This window comes from Zootoca vivipara, chromosome 6 (genome assembly GCF_965207765.1).
Source record: "Zootoca vivipara chromosome 6, rZooViv2.hap1.1, whole genome shotgun sequence".
Lineage (NCBI taxonomy): Eukaryota > Metazoa > Chordata > Lepidosauria > Squamata > Lacertidae > Zootoca > Zootoca vivipara.
Genome location: NC_142589.1, coordinates 46932905 through 46960843, shown reverse-complemented (window position 1 = coordinate 46960843; position 27939 = coordinate 46932905). Strand labels below are relative to the sequence as shown.

General features: G+C 46.6%; 1 protein-coding gene across 7 annotated transcripts; it reads left to right on the top strand.

The window, feature by feature from the left end:
* Positions 1 to 692: 692 nt before the first annotated feature.
* LOC118087311 (dipeptidase 2) lies at positions 693 to 27939 on the top strand. 7 transcript variants are annotated; one of them, XM_088672033.1, is made up of 12 exons: positions 3310 to 3989; positions 6306 to 6366; positions 8127 to 8391; positions 9737 to 9863; positions 10431 to 10560; positions 11978 to 12125; positions 18864 to 18933; positions 19305 to 19481; positions 20359 to 20446; positions 22254 to 22329; positions 23822 to 23957; positions 25485 to 27939. In XM_088672033.1, exons 3-12 carry the CDS (start codon positions 8255 to 8257, stop codon positions 25671 to 25673), a joined length of 1278 nt encoding a protein of 425 aa, XP_088528159.1. In that variant the 5' UTR covers positions 3310 to 3989; positions 6306 to 6366; positions 8127 to 8254; the 3' UTR covers positions 25674 to 27939. The 7 variants fall into 7 exon arrangements, with proteins under 7 accessions (XP_060131937.2, XP_088528161.1, XP_060131936.2 ...); XM_088672034.1 differs by having other exon boundaries at positions 3874 to 3989; positions 6289 to 6366; XM_060275954.2 differs by lacking the exons at positions 3310 to 3989; positions 6306 to 6366 and adding an exon at positions 693 to 821.

The window sequence follows — 27939 nt, the reverse complement described above, 5'->3', positions numbered from 1 at the left end:
TCATGCAGCACATAGTTAAACTGAGGAATTCACTCCCACAAGAGGGATGGCCCCCAACTTGGATGGCGGTAAAGGGGGATTAGACACATTTGTAGAGGATAAGGCTATCAGTGACTATCAGTGCACTGCGTGTGTTGTCATTTCCAGAAAACATCATCAGTAAAAAATTATCCCGCTGATAAGGTGCAGGTGACAGAAAACACCACTGGATGCTTTGCCTATTACCAAATATCCATAGTAAGAATGGTTTGTTCTTCTCTTACCCTCCCACTTCCTCCTTTAAGTGCACTCATTTTAGCCTTATATGGCTTTTGAGGCCTGGGAGCTCTGCCAGAAAAGTAAAACCTATTTTCATCTGAACTACAATGTGCACAATTTTCACTAAGCAGCTTTTACCATGCCAGAGTTGCTGAAATTGTTTCGCTGGCAGCCTGTGCATTTCAGTTCTCTGTGTTTCGTTATCTCTGGGGAGAAAGAAAACCATGTACCAAACTGTCGGAAACTACTGGAAGTCAGTGTGGCTCTGACTTCTAGAAACCCATTATAAACCCCCCAGTGAGCAGTTTCCACGCATTCAGCCCTTACTTTGCTGCAAGGAAGATCCACATATACAATTACTGGACAGAAGAAGTAATGAGTTTTGTGGTGACTCATCATGAGGTGTTTCCCCCCCCCCAACAGACACGCTAGACTAGAGGACTGGAGGAGGTTTCTAAATATCCAGTCTTGATCCAGGATTTGCTGAGAAGAGGCTGGAGTTAGGAAGAACTGACGGGCACATTGAAAGAGAACTTCTTCATGGTTTCCAGACAGTGGGAAAAGTAAGGTCAACAAAACCCAAATAGCATGTTTTGTTTTTCAAAGCTGCCATTTCACATTACGGTGGTTTGGTTGCCAATGATGGTTCTGCTATATGGTTGTAATTGTTTGTACTTGCTACACAGTAGTGCAGTGTGTTTCCACTTGATGGGTGGAAGGGCACCAAGAACCTGGTTTGCTCCGTCTGGCTTCAAAGGATAGGACTATACATGTGTGACAGTGGCAGAGTTCTCCTAACAGGCACGTTTCTATGCAATTTTGTCTAAGAGGCACATTTTTGCAAAGCAACTCCCCTAATATAATAGATAGTAAAAATGTTATTTGCATATACGTGTGTGTGTGCACTCTCTCACACACAATTTACACTAGTACACGAATTTGGAAACTGCAGTGCAAAATTCAGAGAAGTGTGGATTTCAAAGTACGGCTGTGTTTTGGTTCACATTATGTTTTGAGAAGTGTGAGTTGGGTAGGTTTGCCTTTAAATGCACACTGAATTGACTTTCTCCCTTATTCCTAAATTGAGATTCTGTCTAGGGACTCTAGAGGTGAGTTGTGTATGTGGCAATTGGGTTTTTCAGGTTAGTTTTTTTGTCTGCCTGCCTGCCTGCCTACCTGTTTTTTTCTGAGCAGCCTCTGGCTAGATGGTCTGCTTTGGTTTACAGCCGCTGCCTGTGTTCTCCTGCCCCTGGGGGAGTTTCATAGGGAGTTCTCTGCTATGGCACCCCATCTTGCATCATTGCCCCAGTGATGCTGAGGAGCATCATAGCCCACCCATTTGAGGCTTCAGTTTGAGTGTTCAGGGCTGGCAATGCCATTAGGCAGAGGTGGTGGGAAGCAGCTTCAAGGTGTTTAAGGACAGCGTTGTGTGTGCCACATAACATGTCCCATATCCCTCAAGGCAGTGGTTCTCAAAGGGTGTGGCATGCCACACTGGCATGGCAAGAGAGGATGGTAAGCGTGGCAGGAAGATTCAAGGACCATTAAGGAAACATTTAAATATTTCATTTGTGTTGATGAGGAGTTGCGAGTTTCTTTGTCTCAATTTTGAAATGAGATTACCCAGCAAAAACAAGCTCACACTTCTCATTAAGTTGGTATAAATACTGAAGGTACACATGCAAGAGACTCGTTTCTAATTATATTTTGGGAATGATTTGTGTTCTTGTAGCTGCATTGTTTTATACTTTCTGGGTGTCCCATGTTCATATTATAACGTAGTTGTGTCCTATGTTATAAATCAAGCCCTGCTAGAAGTTGTGTCCCCCCCCCCATTGAATTTCTTATTTTTTAAAAAAAGCAGAGTGGTTCAAGCAATTTTTTTATTCTGAAAGTGTGTCCCAGAGAAAAAAGTTTGGGAACCACTGCCCTAAGCTAACCTACTGTTTTCAGCTGCGGGGGAGGATACTAAGCCATTACCAAATGTAACCAAAGAGAATCTAGAGTCTGGACGAAGTTTACCACACAGGGATCTACTGCTGGGGATGTAGAAGAATGAAAGCAGATTTTATACATAATTCCTGGAACTGTAGCAAAGGAAAAATATTTTGGACAATAATGTTGAAAACAGCACAGGGAATTACAGGATATGCTTTTACCCGAAAATCCTTTAAAAATGCTTCTTGGAATGTTCCAGTTTGCAGTTAAATATGTTGATCTTCAACCAATACAAACTCTGCTGATGACAGCAAAACTTTGTATTGCCCAATTTTGGAAATGTAAAAAATACTCCAACAATTACACAATTGCTAAAGAAAACCTGGGAAACAGCCTTGCAGAGAAAGCAATCATATAATAGAAAAACAACAACAGAATAATTACCAAAGCAAGTGTCTTGACCAATGTTTATACATTTCTGGAAAGACAATGTGGCAGATAATAACCTCCTTATTTACATTAATGTAATTATCTATCTGCGCTCTCCCTTCTCTTCGTAATACTTTTTTTCCTATTCACATTTTCTCTTCACTTTATTACTGCATATCTATCGTAAAATTAATAAAAAATATTAATTTGAAAAGTCATAGAGAATCCTGGGAACTGCAGTTTGTTAAGGGCTCAGTGAATTGAATCTCTGCGAGGCCAGCACTGTTAACCAACTACAGTTCTCCGGATTCTTCGGGGAAGCTGTAACTGTTAAGAAGAGTGCTTTAAATGTATGGCATGGATGCAACCCTAGTCCAGCTAGCTAAGCACAACTGGCTCTCTTATAAGTTTCCATGATAGTCCAACATCCTATTTCATTGCCAGAAGCTTTATTATCTTTCCCTCCCTGTAATACGGGTGAGAGACCTGATACTAAGCAAGTTGAGCAACTCCTAATCTTTCTCCTGCCAGCTGTCATCATATCAGGCACTGTTGCTGGCAGAAGTGCTGTGCGTTCAGGGGTTTTTCCTGATATGACGTGATAGAAATTCACAAAATTATGCAAAGCATGAAGAAACTTTTTCTCCTTCCCTCGTAACACCAGAGCTCAGAGGTATCCAAGGAAGGGGGATGTTGGAAGATTTGGGACAGATAAAAGGAAGTACTTCTTCACACAGTGCATAATTAAACTATGGAACTCACTTCCCCAGGAGGCAGTGATGGCTACCCATTTGGATGCTAATGGAAGAGGATTAGGCTAATTCATGGAGGGCAAAGATTTCAGTGACTGCTAGCTAGGATGGCCCTGCTATACCTCCACTATTAAGGCGTTATGCCTCTGAATACCAGTTGCCGGGAACTACAGGTGGGCAGAGGGCTGTTGCGCTCAGGCTCTGCATTCAGGCTTCCCACATGCATCTGCTCAGCCACTGTGACAGCAGGAGGCTGAACTACGGTAGATGGGCCACTGGCCTGATCTAGCAGACTTGTCCTATGTTCTAAAATTACTTGGCCATTTATTGTTGCAGTTTGGCAGGATTAAGACTGTCAGGCAATCTAAAATGGGGTGGATTGTTGTTGTTTTCTCCGTGTTATGGGTTTCTGCTGGGGAAGGGAGAGCTGGCAATCATAGATAATGACGCAGAGAGATAAGTTCCAGTGCAGGGCAAAGTTGGCAACAACTGCCGAGAAATCACAGAGAGTGAGGATATTCGGTCCTGTCCAAATTGCTCTGAAACTACAGACAATGGATCTGCTGCAACTTGGGTCATCAGACATCTGCAATGACTACACTTAATGTACCGGTAAGTGTTCTATTTTGCTGCCATAGACCTCTGAGCAACTGCTGCAAACTGTCTTTAGAGCTTATTTAATTCTAAGGGAGAAGACCAAGCTGCCATTCCCAGAGGGTTTACAGTCATTTGCCTCCTCATTTCTTTTTTACAAGACAGAAAGAAAAATTGTAGTAGAGATTGTGAGTACTTCCTACCCACAACTATCCTTTGAAATTCACTGTCCGTTGAAATTCACACAGCTAAATGTTTCAGAATACATTGATATGATAGGACATACAGTGTCATTCCTTCCAACAATTCTCTGATGAAAATAGGGACGTCCCATTCCATAATGATAATTTTACTATTTATACCCAACACATCTTATTGTGTTGCCCCAGCCACTCTGGGCAGCTTCCAACATATATGGAAACATAATAAAACATTAAACATTAAAAAAAAACTTTCCCTATACAGGATTGCCTTTAGACAGCTCAGGGGTCAGATAACTCCATATCCTCCAACATTTCTCCAATGAAAACAGGGACATCCTAAGGAAAAGTGGCACATTCCGGGATCAAAACAGAAACTGGGATGGCTTCTCTAAATCAGGGACGTCCCTGGAAAATAGGGACACTTGGAAGGTCTGCAGTGTCTGCATTTCCCTGCTAATACCGGTATACACATTTTTGTACACAATGTTTGATTGGAGAACTACACTGCAAAATGAGGAGTTGTGTGAATTTTGAAGGGTAATTGTATTACAGTTCAAGTATTGTTTCAAAAAGTGCAAATTAGGGCTGTGCATGGCCTCTGGTTCTGTCCAGGCCCGGAATTGGGCCCAATTTAACACACCAAAGTGGGCACCAGATGGGGGGAGGGGGCATACACAGCCCTGCTATTTTACATTTCATTGCATTTTAATGTAGTGCAATCCTACCTTGGGTAAAGGTAAAGGGGCCCCTGACCATTAGGGTCCAGTCACGGACGACTCTGGGGTTGCGGCGCTCATCTCGCTTTACTGGCCGAGGGAGCCAGCGTACAGCTTCCAGGTCATGTGGCCAGCATGACTAAGCCGATTCTGGCAAACCAGAGCAGCACACAGAAACGCTGTTTACCTTAGATACCTATTTATCTACTTGCACTTTGACGTGCTTTCAAACTGCTAGGTTGGCAGGAGCTGGGACCGAGCAACAGGAGCTCACCCCGTCACGGGGATTCGAACCGCCGACCTTCTGATTGGCAAGCCCTAGGCTCTGTGGTTTAACCCACAGTGCCACCCGCGTCCCTGCACCTTGGGTAGTAGGTAGGATATAAATAATCCAAAATAGCTAAAATAAAGTGACATCAGTAGTATGCCCTCTAAACCTTATTGTGCTGAGGCAGCGATAAGCACAGAAGAAGCTACCTTACACCAGCCCAGTGCTGTCTGTTTGATGTTGAATATCAAGTGCCACTTGTCCTTCTCACCACAGAGGCCAGGGAAGGATTCTGAGGTCTCCTACATGCATAGCAGGTACTCTGCCACTCAGCTATGAAGGCTCCTCCCCATACATAGCTACATCCACACAACCTATTTTGGCAGTGTACAGAAGAGTATCCAGTTAGTGGTTGTAGAGGAGAGCGAGAGCGAGAGGAGAGGTGTAATGTTTTGGGATAGCTGAAAGGCCTGAATGCTGGGAGAAATGAAAAGCCTAGGCCAGGCATAGGCAACCTTGGCTCTCCAGATGTTTTGGAACTACAACTCCCACGATCCCTGACCACTGGCCCTGAGAGTGGTCAGGGTTGCCTATGCCTGGCCTAGGCAGTTGGAAAAAGAGGAGAGTTATGAAGTGAGATGGTGCATTGTGAGGTGGGAGGAGAGAGAGAAACGACTTCATGTCAGCCTGGAAACATGTTGCTATAATTTCTCAGCTGTTCTCACAGCATGCGGTTGAGAAACTGAAATGCCAGCAACTCAGTTATGATCATACATTCCAGTGACCCTGTTTTCCAGGGGAAATTCCTATTTGGGTTATTGGTCCCTGGTAAATTGCTGTCCCAGTTTTGCCTTTTAAGGATGCCCTTTTAAACTTCTCACAGGGGTAGTCGCATTTGGCTCTTGCAGCAGCAAAAACAGCATGCCTTGTCACACCTTAACTAGCAGATTTCTTACGGTGTAAGAGGTGGTCTTGAGACCACAAAAGCTCATAAGGCCAGAGTCACCACTGCAGTGACTTTGGGTACCAATGTGCTCACCAGTGCCTGTGAAAGGTGTCAGTAAACGTCCCTGCAATATAATAGAAATGTAGGTCTGTCGTCACACAGCAGTTCACTTGGTCGCTTACAGATGGTGCTATATTGCAGGACCGGTATGATGACAGATTGGGCTCCCAAAACTGCAGCGCCATTGCAGCACTGTCAGAGGGTGAGGAATGTGTAATTTGGGGATGTGTGTGAAATTGCACAAACTGCTTGGTCTGTGTTTCGAGTTGCCCCTGCCCCACATCTGATTTCTGTTCAGTGTTAGAATGCAGGCTGTGATAGGCCTTTTGAAATAGCTCAAGGCCACAGGTCTCTGGCATCACTGATCCGCCTTCCCTTTCTCCAAAGAATGTGTATATATGCATTGGTGTTTCATATGTGTTTATAAAGCAGTCATTTGGGTGCATTTTAGTGAATTGTGGTGGTGGTGGTGGATCTATATCCAGACTTGGATCTCTCAGTATATTTGAATCTCTTTAGTATATCCTCTAAGACCACAGAAATGTGGGTGAGCCCCTGCAATTGGGTTTCTATGACAGCGATTAATAATTTCAATTTTGAAGTTATGGGATTTATCTGTGTCAATCTCCCTGGGCCATTACAAGCAAAAGGTGGTGTATCAGACTGACAAGTGAATAATAGACACATTGAACTGAGAACTGTATTGCAAAATTCAGAGAAGTGCAGGAATCAAAGGATGCCTTCAATTGCATCCATATCAAAAAGTGCCAGTCAGAATGCTTCAACATCCTCAGGTGCCCCTCTGCTGTTGCTTGTTTGTTTTTTTGCTATGTAAACAGCAATTACGGAAAAGTTTGAGCAATCTTGTGACACTGAGGGGTGGACAGGAACAGCTTAACTCTTTCTATCCCTGTTTGTTTGTTTGTTTTTAATCACCTCTCCAAAGGTACTATTTGCATTCCATGAGGCTGAGATAGGGGTGAGATCTGGAATGGGAGGGACTAAGTAGGAGCAAGAAAAAAGCAAGAAAGCCCTGGGAATCCTAGTCATATGAGAAATCCTTGCATGTGTTGTTTGTTCTCTGTTATTTCTCACTAATTCTTTATGCTGTTATAGTTACAGCTTCATCAATCTTTAAAATAGTTTTTTAAATTATTTTTTATTAAAGATTTCTTGAATTACAAAGGTGTGTGCAGTGTCTCATATTTTAACATGTATCATTTTTGCAAATCAGTTTCGTTTGTTAAGACATTAAGAAGAAAGAAGGAAAACGAGGTAGATAGGGGATGGGAGGGTGGATAGTTTTGACTTGTCTGATCTAAGAGGAGGGAGTTCCCATGAACTCCAGGCCCGAATCTTCAGTCAGGGCAATAGGATCCTTACTGGACAGTGTTGGAGTCATATTATAAGACAGGTAATAAAGAAAAGCTGACTAATATCAATGGACAGGAAGTTCCGTGGCGTAGATGCTGCTGCCACATGAAAAGACTGGTTACCTGCAAGTGTGGAATGTATGTCACAAGGCATTTGTAAAAGTAAATTCTTTTCAGCCCAACTGATATAACCTGTTGAAACATTTTGCCTTACTTGAGAACCGTCTCTGTGAGTGAGGGTGCAAAAGACATGTGAGGGCTTGTTCAAATGTATGGAGAGCCTTTTCATCTGATGCCACATACAGTATCAAAAACCAGTCATGGCCTGGAACTCATTCAGTCTTGGCAGGGAAAGGATCAAGGCTATCCTTAAATGCCCTCAAGGAGGACGTGAGTGTGTGTTTTATCCATGTGGGAGTCAACCCCTGTCACGTCCATGGAATGTGAAGCTAAATACATCTCTCCTGGGTTAAAACGCTATTAATCATTTTCTGCTGGAGAGCCAGCTTAAAGACGTTGCTTTCTGAAAGTGGGGTTGCAAGGTTCTCATCTGTAATTAGCACCCTTTCTCTCTCCGCCCCTCCTTCAGTGGCCAGCCAACAAAACACAGAGCATCATCTGTGTTTGGAAGCCATTGCCTGAGGAGCCTCCACAAGCTTGACAGCTTGGTGGTGCTCTTTATTCAAGGTGCCACGTGAACGTTGCCATTCGGTAAACATGCTTGTGGGTCCAAAGAGGGATCCGTGGAAGATGCTGCTGCTCCTGCTGCTTGCTGACATTTTGGGATCCAGAGCTGAGGCAGACTTAAGAAAGAAAGCTCATGATCTAATGAAGCAAGTCCCGTTAATCGATGGGTAGGTGGAATTCCTTGTTTTCATAACTACGAAAGCATCACTGTGGTCTGGGCTGTGCTATATTCTGATATAGCAAGGATTGGGGAAACTTTTTTTAGATTTCTGTGGGTTGTATGCCAGTTACTGGTGGGACCAGATACAAAAGTGGACAAAGCAATGAATGTCAAGTTTTCTTTTGTACAGAAAGCTAGTTTCCTTCCTTCCTTCCTTCCTTCCTTCCTTCCTTCCTTCCTTCCTTCCTTCCTTCTCTCTCTCTCTCTCTCTCTCCCTCTCTCTCTCTCTCTCCACCCATGAAAGCAAAAACCATTATCAGAATTCAAAAGCCTCTTCTGGCATGGCAGAAAGACAGCCTGAGGTGAAAGAGTATGACTTAGAGGTGGGTTATGACCTGGGGAGAGTCCCAAGAGCCATCTAGAGAGGCCTGGAAGGCTGGGTTTGGCCCCTGATCCTGAGGATCTCCACCCCTGTGAATACAGTATTCTTCTGATTCAATATACAGTAATGCCTTTCTTGAATACGAACAAACAGAGCTTGCAAATATTCAGTCATTCCTGCCTGCCTCAGGAATTTCATTCCTGGTTGTGTTGCAAACTGCCTCTGCCAGGCAGCAATGAGGAAGGAATCTGCCCAACTCGAATTTCAAAGCAGACACACCTGATTTGATTCCAGTCCGTACATGAGCCAAATCAGATCACGTGTCCTCCTTATAACCTGCATTCCTATGGTTCCCTTCACAAGGTAGTGCAGGGGCTGTTCCACATTGCCTTATCTCTTCCTTTTACATTAGAAAGAAAGATAGAAAACCCAGCCTCCCGGAACATAGAGTGCATGAGGCTATTAATATGGTTGTTTTAACATAGGGGCAGCCATGTTTCCTTTATACAATCCCTGGCCCCGGCCCCCAAAAGTGAAAATATGAGTCTCATTGACCTGCAACATTTCAATATCAAGTGTACTGTGGCAAACTGCTGCCATGATGGGGCCAAAAGTCTGGGGGCCAAAAGTCCAGGTCATTCAGGTCAAGAGAGGGAGGGAGGCATGCCACAAGTTCTGTGACAGAAATGCACGTGTGTGAACTAAGTAATTCAAAGAACGTCTTACAGTCCATCCTTTTTCATTAGCTCCCACGGCGATAGCAGACAGAAACGTACCTTTTAGAAAGCAGTAATAGACTAGAACAGGCACCCCCAAACTTCAGCCCTCCAGATGTTTTGGACTACAATTCCCATCATCCCTGACCACTGGTCCTGTTAGCTAGGGATCATGGGAGTTGTAGGCCAAAACATCTAGAGGGCCGCAGTTTGGGGATGCCTGGATTAGAATGTCCTGTCTTCTTATCACGCAGACACAATGACCTGCCCCTGAAGCTGAGATGGTTCTACCGGAACAAGCTGAGCAAGACTGACTTGAGAACACTCAACAAAACAGACACAAACATCCGGAAGCTCCAAACTGGTCATGTTGGTGCTCAGGTAGGTGCTCAGTATGTACCCAAACCCTGCAAAAGGCAGGATTGAACTCATCAGCTGATTCTACTTAATCGCAGGTACAAAAGAGTGTGGGAAATGAATTATTGTGTAGTCCCTTGATGTAAGAGGTGAAAGAGGAAAAGTATAGCAAGGAAGGGTGTAGGATCCTGGCAACAACAACAACAACAACAACAACAACAACAACATATTTATTTATTTATACCCCGCCCATCTGGCTGGGTTTCCCCAGCCACTCTGGGTGACTCCCAACAGAATATTAAAAACATGATAAATAAGGCCTGTGAGCATGTCATCTATGATATGGGTATTTTCTATGGGGTTGGGTTATGGAGGGAAAATGTCCATTTGCAGTTACAGTTTGAATTCATACCACACCTACTGATAGACTTCAAAAGGATCCCTTCTCGGCACCCATCAGCTCCTTTGAAGGCAGCTGGGTCAACGACATATCAACCGAGCATCCATTGTGTGTACCTATAGTTGTGCCAAACAGGCATATTTCCATCTGAAATTCTGTTTTAAAGCTGCATTTTGTCAACCTTCTTCCAGTTTTGGTCAGTGTATGTTCTCTGCAGTGCACAGAACAAAGATGCTGTCCGCTTGACGTTGGAACAGATCGATGTTGTCAAGCGGATGTGCAAAGACTATGAAGAATTTGAGCTGGTGACGTCTTCTCAAGGTAACGTGCCCTGCATCCGCTAGAGTGAGATGGTCTGCTTAGGCAGCTAATTTTTGATAACCTGAAAGGGGAGCAAATGGTCAGCTATTGAATTTATTATCATTGTATTTTTACTGCTGGGGGGGGGAGCTGCTTGTGGGATTTTCTTCCTCAAATGCCAAATAACAAGGCTGGGCTGGGGTACTAAGCACATTGACTTGGTGTGTGTGGCGGGGGCTCTATCTGCTGTTATGCCTCAGGTAGAAAAATGTCTTGGGCTGGCCCTAAAGATAAAGGGCCCCCTGACCATTAGGTCCAGTCGTGACCGACTCTGGGGTTGCAGCGCTCATCTCGTGTTATTGGCTGAGGGAGCCGGCGTACAGCTTCCAGGTCATGTGGCCAGCATGACAAAGCCGCTTCTGGCATACCAGAGCAGCACACGGAAACGCCGTTTACCTTCCCGCTGTAGCGGTACCTATTTATCTACTTGCACTTGACATGCTTTTGAACTGCTAGGTTGGCAGAAGCAGGGACCGAGCAACGGGAGCTAACCCCGTCGCAGGGATTTGAACTGCTGACCTTCTGATCAGCAAGCCCTAGGCTCTGTGGTTTAACCCACAGCGCCACCTGCATGCCCTACTCAGGCAGAAAAATATCCCGTGTACATCAGCCCAAAATCATATGCTAGTACCAGAAATAAGTGGCACAGTTTTCACATTTGCATATTAGCTTATCCACAGCCCCTTCAGATGCTCCATCCTCACATGGAAGCAGGGGGTGCCAGAGGCAGGGTTGGAGCACTGCATATGAGGAGGGCAGGCATGTTTCATGGCTGTTTGGGGCTGGCAGGGGGGGTCAGATATTATTTTGCCTTATTATTTGCAGGCATTGCTAACAGTAAAAACATGAAAAGCTGTTAGGGATGGGAGAGATATTTGATTCTGTTTACATTGAAAAAGGAACTTACCTCATTCACATTTTGCATAAAAATATGCAAATCAAACACAAACGTCCCACTTTTCTGAATTTTGCAATTCAGTTCTCCAGCCATGTAATGTGTGCCAAAATGCATATAGTAAACTGTGCATATAAATGTGTATATATTAGTGAAAATAACATGAAAAAATGCACTATATTGGGGGAAATTGCTTTGCAAAAATGTTTATATCAGAGGAAATGTCATTTTAAATGGTGCATAGTAGGAGAAATTCACATGAAAGTGCTGATGAATCTTAAGGAGAACTTTAAAAAAACAACAACCCCAAAACCGATGAGGAAATGTGAGGAACAGAACTTAAGACTGGAGAAACCAGAAACCGAGCGAAAACAAAATTCCTCATTCCTATATGCTGTAAATCTACCTGTAGTTGCACAACTATGTTGCTCTGATTTGATGTGCCTTAAAAAAGTTGGATCTGTCTTTCTGATTGAAATCCAGGCATTGCCAGCACTGACAGCAAAAAGATAGCATGCTTGATTGGCATCGAAGGGGGACACTCCATTGACAGCAGCCTTGCGACCCTGAGGATGTTTTATGAGCTGGGCGTTCGGTACATGACGCTGACCCATAACTGCAACACTCCCTGGTAAACGACAAACAAGTGTTCCTTCAGAGAGGGGCTGTTTCAATGCCAACATTGCTTAAAACACTACAATGTATTTATTCCTGTACCGAGAAAATACATGTGCCAGTAGGGGTAGGTCAGTATGCTAAATGAAGGACCGGGGGAAGGCTGTAGCTCACTTGTTCAACATCTGCTTTACATACAGAAGGTCACAAGTTTGATCCCTGGCATCTCCAGGTTGGGCTGGAAAAGGCTTCTGTATGAAACCCTGGAGAGTCAGAGCCAGTCAGTGCTAAGTGGAAGGAAGAGGCAGTGCAGTTGAAGCAGGGGTGGCTCAGGAAGTTTTGCTTTGTTGTTGTTGTTGTTTAGTCATTTAGTCGTATCCGACTCTTCATGACCCCATGGACCAGAGCACACCAGGCACTCCTGTCTTGCACTGCCTCCCGCAGTTTGGTCAGACTCATGTTCGTAGCTTCGAGAACACTGTCCAACCATCTCGTCCTCTGTCGTCCCCTTCTCCTAGTGCCCTCCATCTTTCCCAACATCAGGGTCTTTTCCAAGGATTCTTCTCTTCTCATGAGGTGGCCAAAGTATTGGAGCCTCAGCTTCACGATCTGTCCTTCCAGGGAGCACTCAGGGCTGATTTCCTTCAGAATGGATAGGTTTGGTCTTCTTGCAGTCCATGGGACTCTCAAGAGTCTCCTCCAGCACCACAATTCAAAAGCATCAATTTTTCGGCGATCAGCCTTCTTTATGGTCCAGCTCTCACTTCCATACATAACTACTGGGAAAACCATAGCTTTTGCTACTTGACCCAAAACAGAAAATGGCACCTGCAGCCACCTGAATCCCAGCATGCTGAAGGAGGTCGGAGAGGAGCAGGCAGTGGTGGCGGTGGGTGATGGGTGGCGGTGGGTGATGGAGCAGGCAGTGGTGGCGGTGAGTGGTGTGCTCCTCAGGGCACAAATCTGCCACCCCTCCCAGTTGTCCCCAGCCTGCCACCTGAGGTGACTGCCTCACCATGCCTCTTGGGAGGGCAGGCCCTGAATTGAAGGACGGTTGGATTTAGAGTGAAGAGAGAGGAATTCAATTCCCTGCTTGGCCCTTTCTCAGTTCATGGGGCTGTATTGTTTATGTTTTAGTGAGATCTTTAAATAAGCACTAGTATAATTAAATAATAAATTAATCTATTTTTATGTGCCATTTTGGGATGCCCACCAGTACCTTCTATGGCACCTGTGAAACGCCTAAGTAAATATCCCCTCAAAACCCTGCAATACACTTTGCTCTTCCTGCTCAGTTCTTGTTTGCACTGGCTCAGCCTCCCCTTTCATTGAACATGCCCCTTTAAACATGCTCACTTGTCATGGGATGCCAGGATCGGGCACTCAGCATCCCATCTGTTCCGACCAGAAGAGAGGTGCAAAGGGCTTCTCTCTGTAAATGAATGTGCAGGAGCTGAGAGAGGTGTCTTTCCTGCCCCCGCTTTAAGTGGCTGATGGGGAGTGAAATATACTCGGAGTCAAGAGTGAATTTCATGCTCTTTATTCAGCTCATAGTCATCAAGGAGGAGAAGAGAAGACGAATGGCTCTTTTCCCCAAACCATCTGCTTATATACATTATTTACACAATGGGCCTTGCGTGATTGGCTACTTCAGGGCTACACCTGTGGGCCAATTATATTATGGATTGACTTCTGCCTGCAGCTTGATTGGCTGCTCCTACAGGCCAATCAGGTAGCAGATTCACTTCTGCCAGCCGCCTGATTGGCTGCTCCAGCAGGCCAATCAGGTTGCGGATTCACTTCCACCTGGAGTTGGATTGGGTAGCTCCCGCTGATTCTGAATCCTATTGTTCTAGGATTCAGCTCAGTACATAACACCCCTCCCCTCTAAGTTCCAGTCCTGCCCGGGAAGTTGCATTCGTAGTCCCCAAGGTCTGCTGGCCGCCTCCGTGTGCGTTGTGGCCTGGGGTGTTCCTTGGTCAGGGGTTCTGGTTCTGGCTCGTGTTCCGAGGCTGCTGGCTGTGCCAGGGCTGTCTGGTCTGGCGCCACTGAACCACTAGGTTGTAGCTCTGGTTCCGGTGTCCTTCCAGCCTCGGGGCGCCCCTCTGTGCCTACTGCTTCTGCTTCCCCTGGACACCCCTCTCGCTCTACAGGCCTCACTGCCCTGCTGTCCCCTTGGGACCCCTCTGTCCCGCTCTCCTCCCGGGTTCCTCCTGGGAATCGTCGTCGTAGCTGGTCGCAGTGGCGGCGCCAACATTGCCCCCCTTCCGTTAGTACCTCGTACGACACGGGACCGGTCACCTTGGTGATTGTGGCGGGTACCCATGCTGGGCCTGCCCCAAAATTCTTTGCATACACTGGGTCCTGGGCCACAAATGTCCGGGGGTTCCTGCCTTTCCCCACCACTACCTCATCCTGAGCTCTGTCGGGGTGAAGTCGGTCCAGTCTAGTTGCAAGGCGCCGGCCCATTAGTAATTCAGCTGGGCTCCGGCCCGTCGTTGTGCTTGGGGTGCTGTGCTGTGCTAGAAGAAATGCGGCAAGGCGGTATTCCCAGTCCCCTTGTGTCATGCGGCGGAGGTTGTCCTTGGTGGTCCGCACCATGCGCTCCGCTTGGCCATTGGTGGCAGGGTGGAATGGTGCTGAGCGGATGTGGCGGATGGCATTCTGCGCTGTGAAGGTCTGGAACTCCTCTGACGTGAATGCGGTTCCATTGTCCGAGACGAGGGTGTCAGGGAGCCCGTGGGTTGCAAACAGCTTACGTAGTACCCGGATGGCTGCCGCCGTAGAAGTGGATGGTACCAGTGCGACCTCCAGCCATTTGGTGTAGGAATCCACCACTATGAAGAATGTTTTTCCCTGGAAGGGGCCAGCGAAGTCCACGTGCAAGCGTGACCATGGATGTCGGGCGGACTCCCAGGGCTGGACTGGGGCCCTTGGGGGATCCGGGCGGGATTCTTGGCAGGTCTGGCAGTGTTGGACCCAGGCCTCTATCTCTCTGTCAATCCCCGGCCACCACACATAACTCCTGGCAAGGGCCTTCATCCTCACTACCCCTGGGTGTGTCTCGTGTAGGGCTGTGAGGACCCTTTTGCGGAGGGGCTGGGGAACAACAACCCTGCTTCCCCATAACAGGCACCCCTTGTGGGCCGACAGTTCATGTTTGCGGTTTGTGTAGCCAGCGAATTCTGGCCCGGGGCTGCTACTGGGCCATCCTCGCCACACCCAGTCCAGGACCCGGGAGATGACCCTATCTTTTGTGGAATGGTGCGCAACTTCTTGTGCCTGAATGGGTCGGTCGGGAAGCAGCTCCAGGGTCATAACCTCTTGCGCAGGCGCTGGGTCGGGGCCTGTTTCTGGTAGTGGTAGCCTGCTGAGGGCGTCTGCGTGGCCCATCGCCTTCCCAGGGCGGTGGATTAGTGCATACTGGTAGCCGGCAAGGAAAATTGACCACCTGAGGACACGTGGAGACAACACTTGGGGGGTCTGCTTCTCAGGGGCAAACAGGCCAAGCAACGGCTTGTGGTCAGTCACTATGGTAAAGGGCCGCCCGTACAAGAAATCATGGAATTTTTTTACGCCCTTCACGATTGCCAGACCCTCCTTGTCAATCTGTGAGTAGTTTCGTTCGGCTGCAGCAAGCGTCTGGGAGAAGTATGCCACCGGCACCTCTCTTCCATCCGGGAGTTGGTGTCCCAGGACAGCGCCGATGCCATAGGGAGAGGCGTCGCATGCCAGCACCACTGGCAGCCTCTCGTCGAAGTGTGCTAAGACCGAGTTCGAGACGAGCAAGTCCTTGACTGCCTGGAATGCGGCCCTTTGTCGCTGGCCCCACACCCAAGGGGCCCTTTTATCTAGGAGTCTGTGTAGGGGCTCCGCTACCGCTGCCTTATGGGGAAGGAAGGCATGGTAAAAGTTCAATAGTCCCAAGAATGACTGAAGTTCGGGCTTGCTCTTGGGCGCTGGGGCCTCACAAATGGCCCGTACCTTGTCACCGGTTGGATGGACCCCTTCTGCGTCCACCTTAAATCCCAGAAAGTCCACCTGCGGCACTCCCAGTAAACACTTTTCCCGCTTCACCTTGAGGCCCGCCGTCTGGAAACGGTGCAGGACGGAGCGGAGGCGGTCCTCAAATTCCTCTGGTGTGGGCCCGGCGATCAGTACATCATCGAAGAAGGGGGTGACGCCAGGAATCCCTTTAAGGAGAGAGTCCATTAGATTCTGGAATATGCCTGGTGCCACGCTAACGCCAAATTGCAGCCGCTTAACTCTGAATGCCCCTCTGTGCGTCACAATCGTCTGAGCCTCTGCTGTGGCTTCGTCCACAGGCAACTGTTGATACGCTTGGGCCAAGTCCAGTTTGCCAAAGATTTTTGACCCAGCCAGGGTGGCGAGGACATGGCTGACCACTGGCACTGGGTATGCATGGGCCGTGAGAGCCTTGTTTATGGTGCATTTGTAGTCTGCACAGATGCGGACCGAACCGTTAGGCTTGACGGGTGTGACAATTGGAGTTTCCCAGGGGGCGTTGGGCACCGGCTCCAGCACTCCTTGCTCCACGAGCCGGTCCAATTCCTCGTCTATGCGGGGTTTCAGGGCGAACGGGACCCGGCGGGCCTTGTGCCTGATGGGTCGTACAGCGGGGTCCAGCTGTAGGGCAATGGGGGGTCCTGTATATCGTCCCAATGCCCCATCGAAAACCCCTGGAAACTCTTTGCATATGGCGTCCACGTCCACTTGTAAGCTAGTGCGGTTCACCCCGGTAACGGCTAGCCCCAGAGGTCCAAACCATGCCAGTCCCAGTAAGCTAACGTAGGGGCCCTTAACTACCAGCAAGTCCAATTGTTGCTTTCGCCCTCGATATTGCACCCTGAAGGTCCCCACCCCCATAGTAGGGACCTTACGTTTCTGGAAGTCCCGGAGGGTGAATGGGGCCGGCCTTAGTTTGGGACCCCCATTAGGGCACAGTTCCCTTAATGTTCGGGCCGAGATTATGGATAGAGTTGAACCCGTGTCCAGCTCCATGCGGCATGGGGCTCCCTCTATCTGTACCTCTATATAAATTTTCTCTGTGCTGGGATGGGGCAACTGGAATACCTGGTAGTCCGTGATCTCCGTCGAGTTGCCTTGGTGCATGGTGCCGTGTGACCTGGGGCTCCTGGGTCGGTCATCTGATGCTTGTCGACGGGTGAGTCGAGCCCGACACACCCGGGCGATGTGTCCCAATTTTCTGCACTGCCTGCACTCTGCGTTGCGGAAACGACAGGTCCTCCTCTCGTGGTTCTCCCCGCAGCTTGCACAGTTCCCTCCTTCTCGTCGAGGCTGCTGTGGTGTGTGTGCTGCTTGAGTGCGCCGCTGTACTCGGTGTACTACCTCCCTGTCAGATTCGGATTCGTCGGTGAGGTCTTCGTGGTAGACCCTCGGTTGGGATGGCGGGGCCGGTCGTGCCTCTTGCGTTGACCTCTCGGCGGCTTCGGTTGCCAGGGCTTCCTCCAGAGCAATCTGGAACGTGAGGTCTTTTTTGGCGTAGAGGCGTCGTTGCAACATCTCGTCCCTCAGGCCACCGACGAGGCGGTCACGAAGCATGTTCTCCAATTCTGAGAAGTTGCATAACCGGGCGGCTTGGCGGAGGGAGGTCACAAACCCAGTTATGGTTTCCCCCGGGGCTTGCCGCTTTGCGTAGAAGGCATTTCGGCAAGCTACCACCGAGGGCTGTGGTGAGAAGTGCTCCTTCAGCCGTTCCATTATTGTTTTGTAAGAGACGGTAGCGACATCTCTAGGTGCAAGGAGAGCCTGGGCGATTTCAAATGTCTCCTCTCCACAGACGCTGAAGAATGTCGCCCTCTTCATGGCATCGTTGGTGACTTCTTTCGCTTGCAGGAGGAAGTTGAAACGGGCGGCGTACCCTTCCCAGTCTCCTGATGCTGGTTTGAATGGCGAGAAGCTGCTGTCGGTTGCCATTCTGGGTTCCTTGGGTCCTGGAGCTGAAGCCTGGATGCACAGTGCGATGCAGCGGTGCAGCAGGTGGCGGTGCTGCGGTGCCGTGCGTGGTGGCGGTCAGCTCAGCAGGATCCCACCCTCGTCGCCAGTGAAATATACTCGGAGTCAAGAGTGAATTTCATGCTCTTTATTCAGCTCATAGTCATCAAGGAGGAGAAGAGAAGACGAATGGCTCTTTTCCCCAAACCATCTGCTTATATACATTATTTACACAATGGGCCTTGCGTGATTGGCTACTTCAGGGCTACACCTGTGGGCCAATTATATTATGGATTGACTTCTGCCTGCAGCTTGATTGGCTGCTCCTACAGGCCAATCAGGTAGCAGATTCACTTCTGCCAGCCGCCTGATTGGCTGCTCCAGCAGGCCAATCAGGTTGCGGATTCACTTCCACCTGGAGTTGGATTGGGTAGCTCCCGCTGATTCTGAATCCTATTGTTCTAGGATTCAGCTCAGTACATAACAGGGAGCATGCCTGTTCCTCCCCGCCCACCCTTAAATCTTTTCTGCTCTCTTGGATGTGGCAGCTATTTTGTGTTATGTCACGAACCCACAGCGGCCTTTCTGTTTCATGCCACACACCCCATGGCAGCCAATTTTTTCTTGATGCTCACAACATCCCCAAAAAGTTCAGTGTTCTAGATGCAATTACATCTGTCTCTCTGTGTGTTTGTAACACTGTTCCACTTCAGAGTTTGTTCCTTGACAGGCTTAAGTTTCTTCTTAAATATCCCTTACCATCTTTGTTCCCCTGCAGGGCAGAAACCTCAGCAAAGCAAGAACATGACTTTTATCCCGGCACTGAGGGCCTGAGCACTTTCGGCAAAGTAAGCATTAGTGAAGTGAAAATTAGCAAATTGCTGGCTGCTATGCACTTGAATGTATTCGAAATGTACAGAAAAGGCAAATTCCATATTAGGATCACTAGTAACGGGATCAAAATAAAGCTGCCAATATCACAATGCCTTTGTAAATTGTACACCCCAAAGGGAACCACACTGTACACAGCATTGAGTGGGGAGAGTATTGTTGCGCTCAGATTCTGCTTGTGGGCCTCCCAGAGGTATCGGATTGGCCACTGTGGGAACAGGATGCTAGGTGGGCCTTTGTCCTGATGCAGCAGCCAGGCTCTGCTTATGTTCTTAGATCATGTGAAGAGTAGCATAACCGACAGCACCATCTGCCCATATTGTGCTAGGAAGTGGTGAAGGAGATGAATCGACTGGGGATGATGGTGGACTTATCTCACACGTCTGACGCAACAGCAAGGGAAGCTCTTAGTATCTCCAAAGCACCGGTCATTTTCAGCCATTCATCCGCCTTCTCAATCTGCAACCATCCAAGAAATGTTCCAGATGATATCCTGCAGGATCTGGTGAGTGAGACTTAGGGCTTATCCAAACTCACTTTCCATAGCTGCCAAGTTATCCCCTTTTTTAAGGGATTTTCCCTTATGCTGAATAGGCTTCCTCGCGAGAAAAGGGAAAACTTGGCAGCTATGTCACTTTCCTTCACGGTCTGGGATTTAAAGCTCTGTGTCTGAGCACTCTCTCTTTCTTTCTGTTTTGCTTTGGCATTTCCCCCACAAAAAAACCCATTCTTTAAAGCTGAATCAGAGCAAATGGAAATCCATTGAAAACCCAAATTGCCATTTGTTGTGCTTCGGCATTAAAGAGTGGGTTTTCCTGGGATAAGCCCCTCCTGTTCTAGCCAATGACATGAAAACCTCTATTTCTTGTTGTCCAATGAGCCTCGCCAACTCAGGGAATGACCAATAATGCTTCTGCATATGATCTCAGTGATCAAGCTAGGATATAAGGGTTCTGGTGGTCCCTGAGGTAGCCCAGACCTAATCAGTTTAATACAGGAACACCTTCAGTTGTTTCACTTGTATATTCTGTAGATAACCTGGGGTGTGTCTACACTTGTGGTTTATAACGTTAAAAATGTGTTATTAAAATGTGACACCAGGGGCGCTGCAGAGCAAAGGGAAACTGCCATTAAATGTTATACAATCTTATATTTAATAATTTTTAGAAGATCAATGTAGATCTAGCCCTGGTGTGTTCCCACATCAAATCTGGGTTTGACTTTATATTCTTTTCTGAGAGTTTTTTCTTCCCCACCTCAGCCTTCACTTTCAGATACAATTAATTTGTCGTTGATGTTCTAGCTGCCAACATCCATATCATTATTGATGGTACCAGTCTACTTGTATCGGACTCGCTTCATTTCCTCTTCCTTTGTTTTAGAAAAGGAATCGTGGGATTGTGATGGTGACGTTCCCTACCAAATTCTTGGCCTGTGGTAGCCAAGCGGTGAGCATTTCAACTGTTGCAGGTTAGCAGAAGCAGCTTTCTATATATCACTCTATTAGTAATATCAGACTACCTTCCAGAACTAGAGTGGAATATAGCAGAAGTTTAGCCCTCATTTCCATGTTATTTGCAAATGGAATATTTCTGGAAGCAAACGACACAGAAATGAGCACTAAACTTGCACCACAGTCCACTATAGTTCCAGAAGTGGCTTTTACATGCTGTGAAAGCTCAAACAGAATACTGAACTTCAGTGGAAAGTTGTGAAAATGGAATAAATTGCCATGTGGATGCAGCCTGTGTCATTCTGCCACACACAAAGACTGCAGGTGTGCTTATTCAAGGTAGATATCCACCCTAAGGAACAAACTAGACCAGGGTCCCCAAACTAAGGCCCGGGGGCCGGATGCGGCCCAATTGCCTTCTAAATCCAGCCCACAGATGGTCCGGGAATCAGCATGTTTTTACATGAGTAGAATGTGTCCTTTTATTTAAAATGCATCTCTGGGTTATTTGTGGGGCATAGGAATTCGTTCACTATTTTTTTTCAAAATATAGTCCGGCCCCCCACAAGGTCTGAGGGACAGTGGACCAGCCCCCTACTGAAAAAGTTTGCTGACCCCTGAACTAGACCTTACTTAATGGTGTGATTAGGAGCTTTAAAATAGTACCTTTTTAGGTGCATGAGGGTGGTTTTCATCAGGGCTGCAGAACAGACGAAAGGGAAGTTGAACCTTTTCCTCCACAGCTACAATTGCAATGAAATACCACCACCACCACTAAAAAAAAGTGTGGTGATTTTCATCAGTATTATGGCTGGTTAGGGGAAGCTAAACTTTTTGTGGTTTTATGTTGAGTATGTTGAGTATCTGTTGGAGGGTAGTAGAGAGGGGGCGTGGATTGGAGGTTTCTGGAAGAGAGCATAGCTGAACAGTGCTCCATGCTGCAACCTTTTGTTGCAGCTCCCACTTGTAACCCTTCTAGCACTAACATAACTACTGCTCCCAGCACATGACATTTTCTTTTTCAGCACGGTTCAAATGGTTTCCCCTTTGTATATGTAATTGAAGGTAATATTGAACCCAGGTCTTATTATCCCAAGGTCAGTGACCAGGGAAATAGATAAATATCAGGCCAGCTGCCTTGAAAATTTTCATTTCCAGCTATGAGCTTGCATTACTGTGGCAGCTGCCTTCCTTCAGCCTGTTCTGACTTCTCCCTCTGTGAAAAATTGTCCTAATGAATAATGTTACTAAGAAAATAACCTAAAATCTGTACAAATGTTTTTGTTCATTTAATCAATTGCGGCATTTCTGCAACTAAGAACAAAATGTTCTAGGGTGTTGAGGTAAACATTCAAATTGCAAAACATAAAGTAGATCTGATATATAAAAGTTTTTATTTTACCTTTTGGTTAGCTGTCTATAAGGTGTCCCTTGACAGCAGAGAATCCCACACCGTCCCACACCTGTTCCACACCTGCCCCACTCAGTTTTCTCATCATTCTCTGGTAAAGCAGGACCAGTGAGGGGTGTGGCCTGGAAAAAGCTCTAAGGGCCAGACAGAGAGGCCTCACTTTCAAGACTTACCAACCTGATCTTGGTCTTTAAAATGCAAAGGGTGAAAAAACCATGGAGAATCATGTAATGTGTAGTTTGAACCTCAGGGTGGGTTGCACATACTTCAGTGACCCAACTTGCAACTGAATTTGCCCACAATTGGACATGATGTGTTTCTATCAGATGTCATAAATGGGTGTGCATTTCCCCCCTGACATGTACTTCTGCTCTGACACCTATTGTCATTGTTGTTTCCTTTAAATGATCTAGATCACTTTGACCACATAAAGAAAATTGCAGGTTCACATTCAATAGGAATTGGCGGTGACTATGATGGATTAGTTCGGTTAGTAAACTTTTTTCATTGCTGTGCAAGACAGTTATATATTCAGCACTACAGTGGGATGCAGTTTTAAATGGCATCCTTGGAATTCCCCCACAGTGTAGAATCACCCCATGTCCTCTTGATATCATCGTGTCTTGCGTTTCTCCACCTCCACTGTTGGTAGCTAATGGTGAGGACTAGGGGTCACCATCATTATTGATTAAATTTACAAACCACCCTTCATCCAAAGATTATAGCATAAGAATGGTACCCTTGAGATGTTCCTCCAAGCACACTGCAGCCACCCCCTTGAAAAGTACATCGAGCTGATGGAGGAAGTTGGAAGAATGACACTCTTCCCCACTTCCTGTTTCAGCTCTATGCTCTCAGCTTACTTCTACTGGATCCAACTTTTACCCAGATGTATAGGGAAAGCAGAATGTTTGTGTGTGCGTGCATGTACACCTTCTTTCTGTCGCTCTATGGTCAGATGATCCAGGAGCGGGAGAAGTACTCAGAAGTGATGGTGCCTGTGACAGTCAGTCAAAAATCTGCACGTTCCCACATGTGTAAAATAGTTGGCAACCCTCTGGATGAGGCAATGCACGACAGGTTGAATCAGACCACGAACTAAGTGGTCTACCATTTGAGCTGATATCCTCTAACCTGCTATCCTAGGCAATGTTAGAGGATATTGTCCTGTCACCAAAGATTCAAGAGCTGTAGCTTACTAGTGGTGCATCTGCTTTGCATGCAGAATGTCCCAGTTTCAATCCTCAGCATCTCTAGGTATCGCAGGAAATATTCTCTTCCTAGAGAGCTGCTGCCAGTCAGTGTAGATCAGGCATCCCCAAACTTCGGCCCTCCAGATGTTTTGGACTACAATTCCCATCTTCCCCAACCACTGGTCCTGTTAACTAGGGATCATGGGGGTTGTAGGCCAAAACATCTGGAGGGCCACAGTTTGGGGATGCCTGGTGTAGATGGACCAAGCTAGATTGACCACGGTCTGACTCTGTAGAAGGTAGCTTTCTAGTTTCCTAAATTCTAACTGCTTGTCCAACCTCTGTACAGTATGGAATACAGGGGGAAACGCAGCACTGCACACCGTTTTCATAAGTGCTTCAACTTCCAGAGTGTAAGGACTTTATCTAGAACGAAAAGCCTATGAAAATGGTTGCATCCCGCTCAGGAGGGGCATTCCAAACTTGACTGGGATTAAATCCCTGAAAACAATTTAGATATCCCACAGTTTTCATGGCCTTTTCATTCTGTGAAAGGAATTACATCACACAGTGCAAGGTGGAGGAAATGATTGAATGCCAGCAAGGCTTCCTCAGTCGGACTCTTGAATCTGATTTAGCACAAGAAGGATGTATATCCCCTCAGGAGTTAGCTGCACAGTTAACCGAACTCGGGAACTTATTAAGTTCCCTCTCTAGGGGAAAAAAAATGCCATCCAATATACAATTTGTTTGTTCCATACCTCAGTGTGAGCTTTCTTTGCTAACAGATTCCCTGCAGGACTAGAAGATGTCTCTAAATATCCAGCCTTGATCGAGGAGCTGTTGAGGAGAGGCTGGAGTGAGGAAGAGCTGAAGGGTGTTTTGAGAGAGAACTTCCTTCGTGTTTTCCGGGAGGTGGAAAAAGTACTGCTAATATTTGTTTTCCCCTTTTAACTGGCATTACATTTCCCCGAGGGAGGGAAAGAGATCCTCTAGGTCCGAGAGAAGGAACCTGCGCCTTCTAGATGTTCCCTGATCTAAGGGCTGAGGTTACCCAGCAAATTGGAATTGTGGGAATTAAAAACAGAAACATTTCATTGCTGGATCAAATTTAAGACTCTTTTAGGTCAGTACTCAGCCTCCAATAAACAGCTAGTCAGGTGTCCCGGGGGGTGGGGGGGAGCAGGCCAGCCTAAAGATGGGCATCACTTAGTGTGGGAGGAAAATATAATCCCTGTGACCCACATGTGTGGGGTAAATAATAATAAAAAGTATCAGCTGGGTGCCTGGATTCACAACTTGGGGCTAAATTCACCCTCCAGCAGGAGAGTAGCAGAGTTTAAACTCTCCACCCCCCTCCATTTTCTTCCTTCCCCATCCCACAATGATTAGACAGCAGTCTGGATCAACTAAGCATGTTCAGTCTGTATAGGACTCTCTCTCTCTCTCTCTCTCTCTCTCTCTCTCTCTCTCTCTCTCTCTCTGTGTGTGTGTGTGTGTGTGTGTGTGTGTGTGTACGTACATAATAGAGCGTTTGTTGTTTTGAAATTGTAATTCTGTAAACCTTGGAGTCCTCCCAGGTCTGATGATACTTTTCTCCTGGGTGTGGTGGTGTTTGTTTTCCTAGATAAGGACCAGAATTTAGAGCATGAGTTCACTCTTTGTATGTAGCAGCCTTCCCCAACCAGGTGCCCTCCAATAGTTGCTCTGTCCCAGTTCCTGTCAACCTAGCAGTTTGAAAGCACACCAGTGCAAGTAGATAAATAGGTACCGCTGTGGCAGGAAGGTAAACAGCGCTTCTGTGTGCTCTGGCTTCTGTCACGGTGTCCCGTTGCACCAGAAGCGGTTTAATCATGCTGGCCACATGACTGTCTGTGGACAAATGCCGGCTCCCTCAGCCTGAAGCAAGATGAGTGCCACACCCCATAGTCGCCTTTGACTGGACTTAATTGTCCAGGGGTCCTTTACCTTTACAAGTCTTGAATAGCAACTTCCATCAGCCTCCGCTAGCATCGCCAGGCTGCTATTTTAGGATGCTTTGTTCACAGAAGGTCCCAGCTACTGGCATCACCAGACTTCCCAAGACCCTGGTAAACCACTGCCAACCCAAGGAAACATCATTAGACAGTTTATGCACAGCCTAAATCAGGACTGGGGAACATTTGACCTGCCAGATGTGGCTAAACTACAGATCTCATCATCCCTGGCCACAGTCCAGCAACATCCGGATGGCCACATGTTCCCCAGTCCTGGCCTGAATTTTCTCCAGCTAAGTTGTACTAAAAGTAGACCCATTGAAATCAACGGGCTTAAATTAGTTGTGCCCATTAAATTCAACAGCCCTACTCCCACATATAAGATGGGTCAACAGAATAAGGCAGCTTCATATGTTTACAGTTGATCCAAAGGTCTCGCTTTCTGATACATATCGTTGTGTTTGAATACTTCTAGGTGCGTAATGAGAGCTTGTCAGAGGGCGTGAGCGAAGTGGAAATTCCTCCTGAAAAAGTCGACCATTCCTGTCGCACAAAACTAAAGCCCCCATCTAAGACAGCGACCAATTCCCGTGGACTGCACTGGGGAGGGCAGCAGCCGTACAGCCTCATACTCACAATTGCGGTGTATGCAATGCTAAATTGAGATCATCATCTCAGGCAGTGGTGCAACAACTCTGCATGCCTGGCTGGAAGATACAATGTGAAGTGTGACGCATGTAGATGCTGCTGTGGGGGGCCCCCACTGTGCCTTCTTCATTTCCGTGAATGAAGAGTAGAGGCTGTCTCTGGACACGAAGGGCAGTCAGGTGAAATACAAGGACAAGACTCCTTTGCCTTAAATACTCGTGCCAAATACCAGGTTTCAGCAAATGCCACCTCCAAATGCAGCAGGTGTTAAGTTTGGGGCAGGGAACCAGATGCTGTGGGACGCCAGCTCCCATCCTCACTGACCCTTGCCTGCATTGGCTGGGGCTGATGGGAGCTGAGAGCCCCACATCACCTGGAGGGTCACTGCTAGCAATGTGGGAGACATTCAGTGCAGTTCATGTTTATAGGCAAACCAGCCTAACGCACTTTCCAAAACAATATGCAATTCAAAACACAGGCATCCTTAACTATCCATAATTTTGCACTAAACCACTGTTAGATTTTCACAAGGACTTTATTTTTCTTTTCAGATAAAACCACAAACTGGTTTAGAAATATGGAGAACTGAAGAGTGGAGGGATGAGAAACTTGGGGCAGATTGACCACACCATATACATCTAGAGCACACCCCGTATACATTTAAAGCACATGGCTTCCCCCAAATACACCTGGGGACTATAGTTTATTAAATGTAGTTTTCTGAGAGGAAATGACAATTCCCAGGGTTCTTTGGGGAAAGCCATGCACTTTAAATGTATGTGGTTGCCTGTTTGATAGCCATACCGCAGGGTTGCCATACATCTGGAATTTCCTGGACATAGCCAGCAATCGGCCCTTGGAAACAGTGTCTGGGCAGAAATTGCTTAAATGTCCGGGAAAATCTGGACGTATGGCAAGCTCAACAACTTCTGTTCAGATTTTCACTTTTTGAAATATGGCAACGCTACCATACCGAAATATAGGAATTCCTTCCATATGGAGGTTTGTCCATCCCTACATTGATGACTTTTCACCGCTATTTCAGGGCTTTCCTCTTCTGACAGGCTTTTGACCTCTGAGATTAATTATCTCTCTCTTTCTCTTTCTAGTGGTATGCTGTTTTTTGTTTTGTTCTGTTTTTTTTACTTTTAGCTTGTTTTCTTAGCTGTTTGCTGTCTCAAGCATGCTGAGTGAAAAGAAATGATGTTGTTTATTAAAGGCAGTAAATCGTTAAATAAATCCAAAACCAGATCAATATCCAGCAGTTTCAGATTCAGCAATTTAAGAGGATCACCAAAACAAATGAGGGACAGCTGCTGAGGGAGAGGAGAGTTAGATTCATGGATCCTATAACATGCTGAAAAATTGTTGGAAAATATCACATGCGATGTAATAGTTGTGAAGAGTTTTGCTGTACAATATATATATTTAAAATCAGTATAATGAGCAATTCTGTGACTGCTTGCTGTTGGATTCGCTAGAGCAGTTTGAAAGCTAAAGCCCCAGTCAATTATTATGATTAACTTCAGTTGAATCAGAACCTTTGGTTCCAGGACCTCTGACCCTCCAGGGGTTGCTGGACTACAGATCCCATTATCTTTGTCCATTGGCCATGTTGGCTGGGGCTGATGGGAGCTGGAGTCCAACATCATCTGGAAGGATGATCATTCCCCACCCCAGTTAGTCTCATGGACAAAACTTGGCACTTTCACATTTTCTTCTGCAAGTTCCAAACATCTCAGATGCCTACTCCACAGTAACTCAGAGCAGGGCTTTCAGTGTGGCTGCCCCTGTTCTGTGAAATAGCATTCCTGTCAAAATATGACAGGAGCCTACCTTCTTCACGTTCTGGAAACAGAAAGATATTTTTCTTCTAACAGGCTTTTTCCCAACTGCATAAATGGATCTTTACCATTAGTGACTGTTTCGAAGGGTTTTCGTTATGTTTTAAACCAGGCATCCCCAAACTGCGGCCCTCCAGATGTTTTGGCCTACAACTCCCATGATCCCTAGCTAACAGGACCAGTGGTCAGGGAAGATGGGAATTGTAGTCCAAAACATCTGGAGGGCCGAAGTTTGGGGATGCCTGTTTTAAACATATGTTTTTGTGTTTTCAAATGCTGTGATGATTGTATAGAAGGCAATAAATAAATTAATAATAATTATTTATTTTTGTTATTAAAAACAACCACGTGCATGTTGGTATGAAACACAGGGCTTAACTTCTCTGTACCACATTGCTTTTTTTAATAAAAAAAACACTTGGCTGAAAATTTTAGAAA

What these genes read in the sequence shown, in the direction of transcription:
- LOC118087311 (XM_088672031.1), top strand. Translation starts at nt 3,969, where the DNA reads ATGACTACACTTAATGTACCG. An exon ending in CTGGTCATGTTGGTGCTCAG is followed by an intron (nt 9,864 to 10,430) that starts GTAGGTGCTCAG and finishes ACCTTCTTCCAG; the next exon opens with TTTTGGTCAGTGTATGTTCT. An exon ending in TTTTCCGGGAGGTGGAAAAA is followed by an intron (nt 23,958 to 25,484) that starts GTACTGCTAATA and finishes GAATACTTCTAG; the next exon opens with GTGCGTAATGAGAGCTTGTC.